We start from the raw sequence: 14,223 nt of genomic DNA, 5'->3' as shown, positions 1-14,223 counted from the left end.
GAGATTGAAAGAATAATTAGTCGTGATTGAATGGTAGAGCAGAATTGATGGACTGAATGGTCTGACAGTGCTATATTTTATGGTCATGTGAAAGCGTTCTGGAGAATGTTCCACCTTGTGTTTGATTTCTCCATTGCAGTCTTTTTTTTCCTTCTGAGGTGCAGATTTTTATTTAAGTTCTGGTTTTCATTGTATGTTTCCACATTATGAATGGAGACCTGTGTTGCTTCACATCTGTGAAAGTACTCTTCTTGGATAGCTGAACATAAAGTTACATATGTTTGGTATGGGCCAGGTCTGATTCATTGAATTATTATAATGGAGAAGGACTGCCCATCTTTTTATAGTCAGTCCTATTCTCCAGCTTTTGTTTTCAGTTTTTAAAAAAAATCTAAACATTGTGAATATAGCACAACATAATTGTGTATCCTTAACCACATTAGCCAGATCAGATAAAAGGAGCAGATTTGTTTCCAGCTGGAGTGTTACAATAATCTGGTAATTTCTGGTTATCATTAATGACTCTTTTTTTCAGATTAATAAAAATATTAACTGGATTTAAAATCCATAGCTATGAGACTGAGGTTTGAACTCTGGATTATTAGTCCAGGCCTCTGGATTATTTGTCTGGTAATTTAACCACCCTGTGGTCATTGTAGATCAACTTGAAACTTCAACCCAATGTTATTTTAAGATGTTTTAGAAGGAAGAAAAAGATTTACAGTAAAATATTACATCTACCCTCTTATCATAAAAAAATTTGCTTTAATAGGATTTTCCCCATATTGTAGTTGTTGGTCTTGGTGACAAAAATGCTGGAGTTAATAGTTTGGAACAATGTGATGAAGGCAAAGAAAATATTCGAGCTGCTATAGCAGGTAAATTCCTTAATTTATCTATGATTTTTATTAGCAGCTAAAAATACATTAAGATCAGTGACAAATCAAAACTACAGTTTAATGTGTGGAAATACTTTTAAAATAATAAAGAGTAATGGTACAATGAAGACAGGTTATTACCACTTTTGATATTTTTATCTTTTCCCAAGATCATAAATGGTTAGCTGCTGGCTTGTGGCAATGTCAGAAATAATTCAAAAATTGTTGCTGCTTAAAATTCATGAGAACTTAATAACTAATTGCTTCATATTATATATAGAATGAATTTTTAAAAAGCCAACTTTAAAAAAGATGGACTTTAGTTCACCTTCATTTCTTTTTTTTTCTGAAGTAGTTTAAAAAAACCCACATCTCCCATTTCCCACACATCTACCCTACTCCATCCTCTCACTATCATAATAGCAATATGTCCATACTTAGTGCCTCACAAGACTGGATGACTACCCATTTCAATTCAACCTTCCATTCCCATTCTAACATGTCTGTTCATGGTCTCCTCTACTGCTATAATGAGCTCAAACTCGGGTTGCAGGAGCAACATCTCGTATTCTGTATGGGAGGCCTCCAGCCTGATAGCATGAACATTGATTTCTCTTACTTCCAGTAATTTCTCCTCCCTCCCCCCTCCCTCTTCTGTGGTTACCTTCTCACTCCTCCTCACATGTTCATCACTCCCTCTGGTTCCTCTCCTTCCCTTTCTTCCATGGTTCACTGTCCTCCCCATTAGATTCCTTCTTCAGCCTTTATCTTTTCTACCTATCCCTCCTAGCTTCTTACATTATCTCCTCCTCCCTCACCTATCCACCTCTCCCCTCACATTATTTACATTTACATTATTGTAAATGTAAATCAGGGAGCTTGTAATTGGCTTTCAGTTTTTTTGTAAATTGCAAGCAGTACATTGAAGTTAAAAGCACAGGCTGCTCCACAGACTGTGATTGTATATGCAAGAGCCAAAAGTTAAAACAACGGGTTTGTGTTAATTGGCCTGCATCCGACCAGACAACATGGTTAAGTTATTTGCGTCATTGTGACTTGAGTGCAAGTGGGCAGACCAGATGAATGTTGTCACTTAATGTATCAAACATATTCACAGGTATAGGCAATCAATAGTTTTTGTGTACATCCCATATTTGTGTACTCGGAGACAGCCCTGGCAATATTGATTTTAGGTAAATGACTCTGTTGTCAAAAAGTTTTGGGATATTTGTGCTTCTCCCAAAGAATGTGCAGTGACCTTGTGAAAAATGGCTGGTCTATTGTGGAATCCCTGGGAGACTGTGGTCCATGTGTACTGTTATCCACCTAGGGTGAAGGCAAATCAGTCTTGGGACTCGGGTGCTAATAGGAGCCCAAAATCCATTAACAATGTCTAGAGCTGAGAAAGTGTTATCTTCTGGAGACAGGCCATTCAGGATTGTGGCAGGGCTGAAGACAATGAGATGCCATCTCAATATGGTCTTTTTGAGCACTGTATAGTCTATTGTTAACTGATATGATCTGTCTGGTTTCTTTACTGGCCATATAGGTGAGTTAATGATTGATGAGGTCTCTTCATATTATCCCCTGATGTTTTAGTCCTTCACTTTACTCTGGACCACTGTCAGTGCATCGGTTTTTATGGGATACTGCTTATGGGGTTTATGCACATCCCTCTTTATTTTAACTGGGTTTATCTTTACCCAAGCAAGATTGAATCTAGCCCACAACCCTGGGGGTTGCTGCCAGCTATTTGTCTGACTGTGAGGCTGTGTTTTCTAGTTCTGTAATCTGGTCAACAGTCAGATTGGACAGAAGGCACTGTCAGGGTTGAGGACTTTGATTCTGTTGTAGTCTCTACATTTCTTGGTGGATGACTTTCATGTCCCTTTCTCCTGTTAGGGCACTGTCTCTAGCCTGGGAGACCTCAGCTGTCACAAATTATTGCCTCTGCCCTTCTGTGTCTAGCACAGCAGTCCCTCGCTACGTGCCCTGGTCAGTGACCAACAATGCAAGGTTCCTGTGACTTCACAGCATCGTGTCTGCACGCCACCTTGTGACCTTCTTCCCTCTCTCTCGATCTATTTACCCAGCTCATGAAACTACTGTGGAGTAGGTGGATCACACCATTATCCCCAAATCAAAAACCTCCTGGTGGGTTCAGCTCAACCCTTCTTTTAACTGAATTATCCCTCCCTGGATTGCCAAACCCTGAATCTTCCTCATAGGCCTGGTATTTTCACTCTGCATTGTTCATGGCAGGTTCATTGGCCTTCTGAACAACTGACATTATCACTCCCCACTCCTCCAAGTCGTTGCCTCACTACTCCCTTAAAGTTCTGATATCTTTCCTCATTGCTGGCATTCCCATGAGTTGCCCATGCTCCATCCTGCACCTGTGGAATCATGCTGTTTCAGGTACTTCTTGGACAGTTAGCTTTAACCAATATGTGTATATCTGTGGAGTAGGACACAGCTGGTGGATTTTGATCATTCTTCTAACTTGTGCCAAAATTCTGCATTGCCACATGCAGCTCTAAAGAGGACATTTTGGATAGGATGCTCTGCTTTTCTCCTGGAGTGAAGAATTTGTGAATGGTGGTGAGGAGTGTGGAATCACCGGGGTTCTGAGCCTGTCTTTGCCTGGTTTCTATAGGTTCCATTCCAACATACACTACACGGTAAAACCTCTCCTGGTTGTGGGTCCTTTCCCACTTGTCAACTTCCCAGTTTACTTCATCATCTTCCTCAGAGGTTATTCTCATGGCTGCTTCCCACTGAGCACCCACCTACTGGGCCTTTTCCCATTTACTGCTCAGTCTGCCCAGATCCCTTACTGATTTAGTCATGTATTGTTCTAATTGTTCTGCCCATTTTTCACTACTGTCTCTCTCTCTCTTCCTGTAAATGTTTAACTTCCTTTAATCTGTCCAGCTCTCCATTTGTATTCTGTCTCACTGTTCCCTGTACTCATCCCTTCTCTTCTGTAGTTCTACTATTTGTACACTATGTGATTCCAGGCACTTTGTTCTCTCTTGTAAATATACATGATATAGAATGACTGCTGCTTTATCTTCCTTCCGCTTTGATTGGCTTTTCCACCACTATCAATGTACTCTGGGGTCCAGGTCTTAACCCACCCAGCTTTGTCCATTCTCTGTTCAACCTTCTCGTGGTTGCCAACCTTTTTAAGCCCAAGATCCCCTACCTCGGCCTCAGTGAAAGGCAAGATCGACCGACTAAATCACTTAGACGCATGCATGTGCACAGGGCAGAAGGGACCGGAAGTGGAGCCCCTCAGCCCCGGAAGCGGTCTCTCTTCGCAGGCGGCTTTCCGTAGCGGGAATGTTGCTATGTTACCATTATCTTAATTGGTATTACTTATTTTTATAATGCTTACATTACACCACCTTTAATTCTATGTTTCATTATTTAATTTTATTTCAACAGAAAAAATAAATGAATAAAAATTGACTGTTACACTCAGTGTGATGACTGGGGCTGAATACTTTCTGCTAGTTCCCTGAAATTTGGCTCATAACTACAGACAGCCAGTTTGAGACAGTCTGTGAGGTGTCTGTCAGTAAGACAGCTCCTGTACTTGGATTTAATAATTTTCATCTGTTGCAGCACAGCACCCTCGCAAACCTCCTGACAGACTGAATATTGGAATGGACAGTTTGTTAGACTGAATGTTCAATCTGCCACGTTTTTCAGATGTTTTGTATTGGTAAACTGTTGCTGAGACAGTAGTATAAGTTTCAGAGGTACGCAAGCTAATTACACCACTGTTTTTCATTTCCCAGTTCTTTTACCTTTGCGCAATGTTGGAATTTAAAGGGGGAGAAGTGTTGTAATGTGAGCATTATAAAGATAGGTTGATGCCGATTAGGATAATGGTGATGTAGCAGTGCTACCGCTGGGAGAGCTGTTTGTGGGGAGAGGTTGTTTCTGGGTTGCTTCCGGTCTTTTCTGCCTGGTGTGCATTTTTCTTTTTTTTTCAGGATCTATTGGGAAAGTCTCAAAGATCGGTCGATCGCGATCGATTGGTTGGCAACCATTAGAGTACAGTATATACTCTGAGCTCTCCCCTCTTCCTAATTGAGCCCACAATGTTGCTATATCTCTTTTATGTAGACAGTTAAATATTTTTGCACTATCACGTGTATTAGGCTTTGATTCTCAGGTTTTCCCATGCACAGTCAAACACACAAAAGAATTCCCTGAACATGTATACATGCACCCTCAGGCATCCCAAATGGTTTCACCCACAGTACCCAAGTGTTCTCAGTGGCCACACTGTATGTAATTCATTGCCCACTGAACAAGTAAACATGCACCCTCTGGTGTCATGAATAGTATCCCCCACACTTCCCAAGTATTCTTATTCGCCATGCTCCACTTACTATGTTGCTTAGCGAATTAGTATATACTTACCCTCTGTCATTCTGAATAGTCAGTAACCACCTATTGCCACTGATTTCCCTGTCTCACCAAACTACCATGTGTTGTCTGATAGATGGTTTCTTACACAAAACATGCGCGCTTGCACACACATACGCACACACTTTTGTATTTACTAGTTCAGCTCTCCACTGTGTCCTTTGATACTCTGTGATCCTGGGGTCATTTACCTAAACAGATTTAATTATGGGTGTAATCTTTTTTTCAAAATACTCACCCACTTAGATTGCTAAAATCACTGGCCACACTGTGGGTCATGATTGTAAACTGGACGTGCCTCCAGCTGTTATGACTGTGACTAAAATCACTAGAGAGACACTGAAGATGGTGATATAGAAGTCTTTATTCGTCACAACAGATGCCATTCTGGAGACACTCTCTGTAGAGTCTCACAAACTCAAAAGTACATCACATTTTTTTAATGTCCCTGAGATCTAAGATCACAGGTGATTCAATACAATTTCAGTACTTACAATGACATTATATACTTCAGTAGTTTGGATTGACAAATTGTTCCTTTGAGAGACATAGTGGAAGCACATTTAATTGATAAGACACCTCTGAAGGTCCAATTGTCCTTAGGAGAAACTAGTTAACACAAATATCCTAAAACCTTTTGACAACAGAGAGTCAGACCCCGAACATTACTGTTGCCAGGGCTGTCTCTGAGTACGCAAATATGGTAAGTATACAAAAACTATTGATTGCCTATACCTATGACCATGTTTGATATGTTAAGTGACAACATCCATCTGGTCTACCAGCTTGGCCTCGAGTCACAACGGTGCAGATAACTTAGCCAGTTGCCTGGTTTGATGCGAGCCAATGAACACAACTCCGTGATTTTAACAATTGGCTCTTGCATATGCAATCTCTTGGTCTGTGGAGCAGCCTGTGCTTTTAACTTTAATTTGCTGTCTGCAATTTACAAAAAAAACTGAAGGCTAGTTGCAAACTTCCTTAACTTAAACACAATTACAAAGGAACTGAAACCTGGATCTCATTTGAATTAATATCTGCTATATTCACATAACTCCAGAATACTCCCTAACAGCAGCCAAGTATCAATTCAGGTGCTTGACACCTGATCACCAGTCATACCTTGCATTGCCCCGTGGGGCAGAGAATCGTCAAAGCTTGCCCTCTGTTTCTATAATAGGTTTGTGTGAGTAGTGAATTTAGAAGCAGTGCAGTGAGTGACCTTGTTGCAGCTGTGTTTACATTATAAGCTCAGCTCAATAACTTTCTGGGTGTTTACAGCTTTTTATTTACGGTTTAATGGCTGTTAGCAAATCTAAAATTATAAGTTTTTATTTGTATATGTCACACAAATTTAGTAGTAATTATAAAATCTGATGTGCATTATTAGTTTAATTGTTAGTCATATTTTTTAAGGATATGAGTCAGTTTTTCTTAAAAAAAACGTATGCAGGGCTTCAGTAGCAGAAAATTTAGCTTTTGTATGTCTTTCAGTTGGATGTAGGCAGTTACAAGATCTAGAGGTTACTCATGTGGAAGTTGATCCATGTGGAGATGCCCAGTGTGCAGCAGAAGGATCTGTTTTGGGTTTATTTGAGTATAATGAGCTAAAGAAGAAAAAGAAAACAGCAGTCACTGTCAAACCATATGGAAGGTATTGAAGTATTTTGTATATACAGAAACCCTGCTTTTTTTTAAAAAGGATATTTTGTTTTTTTTTCAACCAAGTACTGAATTACTAATATTTTGCTGGGTTCTTATTTTAACCAAAATCTAAACATAGCAGGATTTATAACTTGTTTGCATCTCTTCTTACTGATACAGTGCGTTCTCTTCTGGTTTCAGTTGTGATGTTGATTAAGATTCCTTTGAATAATGAATGTTGTCTTCAGAGAAATGGAGACTGTTCTTCTAATGTCTCCAACTACTTTTGTTTGAGATTTAAAGTAATTGCACTTTTTCTGTTTTAGTCTTATTGGTTTAAGCTTTTAAAAATTATGGTATGTAATTATTTGTCTTTAACTTTGTTTTATTATTTGCCACTACTGTATGTGTGTGTATGGAAATTACATAATTATTTAATAGATTAAAGTACTGGAGATTCCATAATTTGATTTTTTTCATTAATTATTCTCTTCTCAGATTAGAACTTAATTGCTTAATATTTTGTTCACCATTAAATTAGGTCAAATTTAGCAGGCAGTAATTGAGAATACTCTATTTTTGCTAGTTTGGAAAATGAAGCATGGCAAAGAGGAGTACTATATGCAGAAGGGCAAAATTTGGCTCGGCATTTGATGGAAGCACCAGCTAATTACTTAACTCCAACTAGCTTTGCAGAGATCATTCAAGAAACGCTGTATTCTACAAGTGATAACATTAAAGTGCACATAAGGTAATTCCTGCATTTTGTTTTAAATAACAAAATGAAAGATAGAATTGCTGAACTGATGAAAAATTGGCATTTTTGTAGTTGAATATATTATTCTCAGGCATTATTGAGCTATTAATAGTACCTGTAATTAATTATGAAGGTGAGTATTTATTGGACTTGTTTAGAGGCTTGTTTATTAGTCAAGAATCTGAGAATCCAAAGTCAAATAATTAATTTCCTCAGTAAAAACAAATGAAGTTTCAGTGAAAATGAAACTGATGTAAAATGCCAATTTGTTGATAATCTCAGTAAGGGAAAGAAACTGTGGCTTACTTGGTCTTTCCTATTTATGACTTCAATTGTGCTGAACAGTGATTCCAATAATTGAGAAAGACACTGAAGAAACTAGGGATAAGTCAAGTCATCACTGCCAGTATTTCCAAGAGTTAGTGAATTGAAAATAATAGGTATTCTGTCTGATACTGACATACTATTTTCCATACATTTTTCGTAGATCCAAATCCTGGATTGAGGAGCAACAGATGGGAGCTTTCCTTAGCGTAGCCAAAGGTTCAGATGAAGAGCCAGTATTTTTAGAGATTCACTATAATGGTTCTGCAGTCCCCAGTGAATCACCATTAGTTTTTGTCGGAAAAGGTATTACATTTGACAGGTGAGTTCTGAACTTTTAGTTTTATATAAGCATTCTTCTTTATAACACTTACTAGTGTGCTGACCAAAATGTTGGAGATTAAATCAAGTTATTTATTAATGTTCTGGCATGTTCATTTTGAAGGCAAGTGTTTTAGGAGAATGCCTTTGAGAAAATTTACAATGCAAATGCATAGGCAAAATCATTATTTTCTTAATCCGAGTTTACTACTATAAGTAAGACTTCCTATTTTTCGCAATGGTATGGTAGACCTCAGCTTGAAGTATAGACTCTTCCCAGCACTCTTACCTGAAGCAGAAATGGGATGCTGGATGTCAACAAGTATTTCAACTCAAAAAAAATAAAAAATTCAACTTTTAGTTTACCTGTTATGTTGTATAGTAGTACTAATATTCTGGGTTCTTTACAGATTTACTCTCCAGCTATAGTAAATTTTGATTCTGTTGTAGAGATGTCTTTTATAGTCTTCCACCTGGAATTGAGTTTAGCTAACGTATTTCAACTTTTTCTTTTGTTAGTGGTGGAATTTCAATTAAGCCTGCATCGGGTATGGATGCAATGAGAGCAGACATGGGAGGAGCTGCAACAATCTGTTCTGCCATAATGACTATAGCATCTTTGAAACTTCCCCTTAATATTATAGGTAAAATATTGTTGTATAATTCACTTGGAATAATGAAAACTTTGAGGTATTACTAAGTTGAGGATCTAGACAATTGCTGTCTGTTCCTGCACAGTATTTATTAATTTAAGAAAATGTTATTAAAAAAGCCATTGAGTAGTGAATTCTTTTTTATGTACTTGTGGAGACACTATTTGCATTAATATATTTAAAAGCTGTAAATTGTAAAGTTATGTAGCTTATTCTTGGAATACATTGTAATTTCTTGTCATTGCAAATATTCCTTTTGTCCCTATTCTTTAAAAAAAGTCTTTAAAAAAAAAACTATGCTGGAAATCCCATTGTTACTAAGTTAGTACAGCCAAAGAAATGTTTGCCTCCAATTTTTCTACTTCGCTTTGTCCTGGAACAGGTCTTGTTCTGTTCATCTTTTGTTAACTGAATAACTTGGCTTTGAAATGTTCCCTCCCTTCCCTAGAAAGAGGGTTTGGGTCCATCCAGCCCTTCCCAGGTTGCTCTCAAATAAAGTATTCATGCTTCTCCTAGATGAACTCTTTATGACAGCAAGCACAATAGTGATAAATGGGTCTTTATTGAGTTCACTAACAGTTACTCATGACTAATGCCTTGGCCTCACAATGTATACTCAGTGGCCACTTTATTACGTTTACCTGTACACGTCATGTCATTAATGGAAATATCTAACCACCGAATCATGTACTAGCGACGAGAGGTTCAGTTGGTGTTCAAACAAAACATCAGAATGAGGAAAAAATGTGATCTAAGTAACCTTGATCGTGGAATGATTCTTGGTGCTAGATAGAGTGGTTTTAGTATCTCAGATACTGCAGTGCTCTTGGAATTTTCACACAGAGCAGTCTCTAGAGTTTATAGAGAATTGTATGAAGAATGAAAAAAAAAATCCAGTGAGTGGCAGTGCTGTAGGCAAAACCACTTTGTTAATGCAAGGGGCCAGAAGAGAAGAGCCAGACTGGTTCAAGCGACAGTACCTCAATAATTGAGTGTTATAATAATGGTGTCCTGAATATCATCTCTGAACACAATGTGTCAATCATTAAAGTAGATGAGCTACAACAGTGGAAAATCACAAACATACACTCCATGGCCATTTTATTAGGTATAAGAGAGGTATTTCTCTATTTGCACAGATTGTCATCTTTTGCACATTGGTTGTTGTCAGTCTTTATTATTCATTGATTGTATTGTATTTCTTTGTTCTTTTGTGAATGCCTTCAAGAAATTGAACCTCAAGTTAGTATATGGTGACATATGTGCCTTCATAATAAATTTATTTTTAACTTCAAAATATGCCCTCTCAGCAGGTGTTTATACATCAGACCATGCAACAAAGTTATTGTATTGAATTGGTTTATTATTTTGTGGAAACCACCGAGGAATCTCCCTTCTGTCCACAGCTGGCAAGATTATGGTGAAGATACTGCTCAACCGGATCAAGATCATCTCAGAAGATGTGCTTCCTGAAAACCAATGTGGCTTTAGGGCTTGAAGAGCAACCACTGACATGATTTTTACTTTGAGGCAACTCCAGGAGAAGGCGGTAGAACAGCAGCAACCATTGTACATTGTCTTTGTTGATTTCTCACAAGCATTTGATACGGTGGACAGAGAAACACTCTGGGAAGTGCGCAAAACTTATGGCTGTCCAGATAGGCTGGTTACGATGATCAAGTTGTTTCATGAGAACGTCTGGCAAAGTATCTATCAGAGGAGATGTCAGCAAAACTTTCACCATCAACCACAGGGTAAAACAGGGATGCGTTCTTGCTCCAACTTTGTTCACATTATATCTTAGTGCAGTTTTGGAAATAATGGACCATAATTTGGACAAAGGTGTGTACATCAGGACTCACTCAGATGGAAAATTGTTCAACCTGTCAAGTCTCAAAGCCTCAACCAAATCAAGAGAGATATGTGTCAGAGAGCTTCTGTATGCAGATGACTCAGCCCTGATTGCTACTGATGTTAATGTGATTCAAGAAATTATAGACCGCTTCTCGTTTGCTGCCACTCTTTTTGGCCTAAGAATGAATGTCTCTGAAACTGAACTTTTGTACCAGCCTCCTCCTTTGTGTAGTCCCAGTGAGATCCAGCCACCAGTCATATTGGTCAATGGGGTAGCGCTGAAATGTTCTGACTCTTTCACATACTTAGGAAGCACTGTGACCAACACCAACTCATTAAATCTGGGAGTTGAGAGGAGAATTCAATCAGCTACAAAAGTCTTTGGTGCTTTGCAGAAGCGACTTTGGGCTCGCTACGACATTAAAATGGCAACCAAGGTCAAAGTGTATAACACAGCTGTTTTACCATCTCTGCTTTATTCAGCTGAAACAATGACGTATCGGAAGCACATCAAGAAATTGACCAAGACACAACTCAGGAATTTACGCCAAATATTACACATCAACTGGCAAGAGAGGGTACCAGATGTGGAGGTGCTCAAACGTGCTGGGACAGTGCAGAATCACTCATCACAGCCTCTCAGCTGCATTGGACTGGTCATGTCACAAGAATGAGCAATGATAGTTTACCCAAAGCTGTTTTCTATGGCGAGCTACATGAAGGAAAGAGGAAGCATGGAGGTCAGAAGCTACGCTACAAAGATGTTCTCAAGCGCCATATGAAGAACACTGACATGAATGTCAACACCTGGGAGAAGGATGCTTTGGACAGAAGAAGTTGGTGCTGCATTGTCAAGAAGTCAATCCCAGCTGTCGAGGAAAAAAGGCGGAAGAAATAATGAAGCAGGTCATGAACGCAGACATTCGGTGCTAGACCAGTCAAATCACAAATGCAACCGATGTCGGAGACAGTGCCAATCCAGTGCTGGTCTTGTGGCCCATAAACGTGCCTGCAGAGACTAAACTCTCAGCACAGTCAACATCAAAATCAATGGACAGCCGAACAAGAAGATTACTTTCATATGTACTGGGGTACAATAAAAAAAACTGTTCTGCATGCCCTCCATAGAGATAATTTCATTACATCAGTACACCAAGATAGTACGAAGTTTTAAGTAGATTTGTCTGTGCATATGGCTTACCGTATACTACACTGAGATTCATTTTCTTGATGCTTTTACAGGTAGAATGAGGGCAGATCTCATTGAAACCTATTGCAAGGCCTTGATAGAGTGAAGGTGGAGAGAATGTTGCGTCTAGGACCAGAGGGTACAGCCTCAGTATAGAAGGCTGTCTCTTCTATATCTACCTCTTCAACAGAGGTGACAAATTTCTTTAGCTAGAGGGTGGTGAATCTGAAATTCATTGCCACAGACGGCTGTGGAAGCCAGGTCAATGGGATATTTAAAGTGGAGGTTGATAGGTTCTTGATTAGTCGGCATCAAAGGTTATGGGGAAAAGGCACCAGAATGGGTTTCATAGGGATAATAAATCAGCCGTGATGGATAGGCAGAGCAGACTCAATGGGTTGAAAAGCCTAGACCCTCTTTATCTTGTGATTATATAATTTTCAACTTTGTCAATGACATAAAACTGGGTGAGTTGTGAGGAAGATGCAAAAAAAATGTCAAGGTGAAAAAGACGAGGTCAGATATAATGTGGATGAATAGGAAATTGTTCAGTTGGTAGGAGAAACAGGAAGTTAGATAATTATTTAAGTGAGAGTGGATTAAAAAACGTTATTGCAGAATGCATGTTGATTTTTTAAAATTTCTGTCACACCACAAACAATTACAAAAGCAGATGGTATGTTAACTTTTATTCCACAAGGTTTTGAGTAGAGGAGCAATGCTATCTTAGTACAATTATATAGGGCTTGAATTGAATTGACTTTATTTCTTACATCCTTCACATACAAGAGGAGTAAAAACCCTTACATTATGTCTCTGTCTAAATGTGCAATCATAGTAATTTATAATAAATAGAACAGATAATGTAACAAGAAATACACTCAAATCAGCGTAAGTAATCAGTCTGATGGCCTGGTAGAAGAAGCTGTCCTGGAGCCTGTTGGTCCTGGCTTTTATGCTGCGGTACCATTTCCCGGATGGTAGCAGCTGGAATAGATTGCGGTTGGAGTGATCTGAGTCCCCAGTGATTGATTTGACCATCCTTGGAGTACTATGTATACATTTGGGCTATATCCCTAAGAAAGTTCAATAGAGTGTAAAAGTTTAATCAAGCTATTTCCCGGAATACTAGTATTTTCAATGAGAAGAGATAGACTTAAGTAGGCCTGTTTTCACTGCGGTTTACTAAACTGAAAGGGATCTTGTTGAAATTTTGACTGAGCTGCAGGGTTATAGTCTTAAGATACACAGACAACATTTAGGACTTGGGTGAGAGGTTTCTTTAATTTTAGAGTGGTAAACTTGAGGAATTTGCTACAGCAGTCCCTGGAGATCAAGTCACTAAATATATTGAAGAAAGAGCTTTCTAGACACAAAAGAATTAGGAGGGAAGGGGAGAGAACAAGAATGTAGTTTTACAATTGAGGATATGCCATGCTACTGAGTAGCACTAAACCAAAGAAAAGTGTTTTAAAATCCAGGCAATTATGTTGAAATCTAAATTTTGAAAGATTTGAAGATACTGAGTCAAAGATTTCTCTTTTCCTAATGGATTGTAATTCTTACAGCTGGAATTTAAGGAAGATGGCATGTGTAGTGGTAAAACATTCACATGTGATTAATGTGTCTTTTAGGTGTGACTCCATTGTGTGAGAACATGGTGAATGGCAGGGCAAATAAACCTGGTGATGTGGTGAGAGCAAAGAATGGGAAAACTATACAGGTAATGCTAAACTTATTAAAATGTTTTTCTAATAGCAAGCATAGCCATTTTCTACATGGTTACTTTTAAATGGGAATGAGGGAGTTCTGCCTTCTATATTACATGTTACAGATCTGATTTTGACATAGCTCCATATTTTCACTGTATGAATTATCCTATATTTTTTAAGGTGGATAACACTGATGCTGAGGGTCGTTTGATACTGGCTGATGCCCTTTGCTATGCACATGAATTCCAACCCAAAGCTCTTGTAAATGCTGCAACTTTAACAGGTATTGCTTTCTTTGTAAAAGATCAGTAAGTGCATTTGATGACAATTTTAGACTGTAGGATATAGGAGCAGAATTAGGCCATTCGGCTGATTGGATCTGCTCAATAAATCATGGCTAATTTATTACTCCCCTCAACCCCATTTTCCTGCCTTCTACCTGTACCCT

The 14,223-nt window shown here is 38.5% G+C and overlaps 1 protein-coding gene across 2 annotated transcripts in view; it reads left to right on the top strand.

Annotated features, from left to right (window-relative positions):
- lap3 (leucine aminopeptidase 3) overlaps positions 1-14,223 on the top strand; it is a 37,143-nt gene that overhangs the window by 10,288 nt on the left and 12,632 nt on the right. For both annotated transcript variants that reach the window (XM_073064947.1, XM_073064946.1), the window contains exons 4-10: positions 773-878; positions 6,816-6,975; positions 7,552-7,716; positions 8,210-8,368; positions 8,887-9,011; positions 13,698-13,786; positions 13,956-14,058. In XM_073064947.1, the coding sequence (XP_072921048.1) occupies positions 773-878; positions 6,816-6,975; positions 7,552-7,716; positions 8,210-8,368; positions 8,887-9,011; positions 13,698-13,786; positions 13,956-14,058 (907 nt within the window). The remainder of the gene's footprint in view (positions 1-772; positions 879-6,815; positions 6,976-7,551; positions 7,717-8,209; positions 8,369-8,886; positions 9,012-13,697; positions 13,787-13,955; positions 14,059-14,223) is intronic.

Source organism: Hemitrygon akajei, chromosome 13 (genome assembly GCF_048418815.1).
Source record: "Hemitrygon akajei chromosome 13, sHemAka1.3, whole genome shotgun sequence".
Taxonomy (NCBI): Eukaryota; Metazoa; Chordata; class Chondrichthyes; order Myliobatiformes; family Dasyatidae; genus Hemitrygon; species Hemitrygon akajei.
Note: the sequence above shows the minus strand (reverse complement) of the source record. Positions and strands in the feature narration are given on the sequence as shown.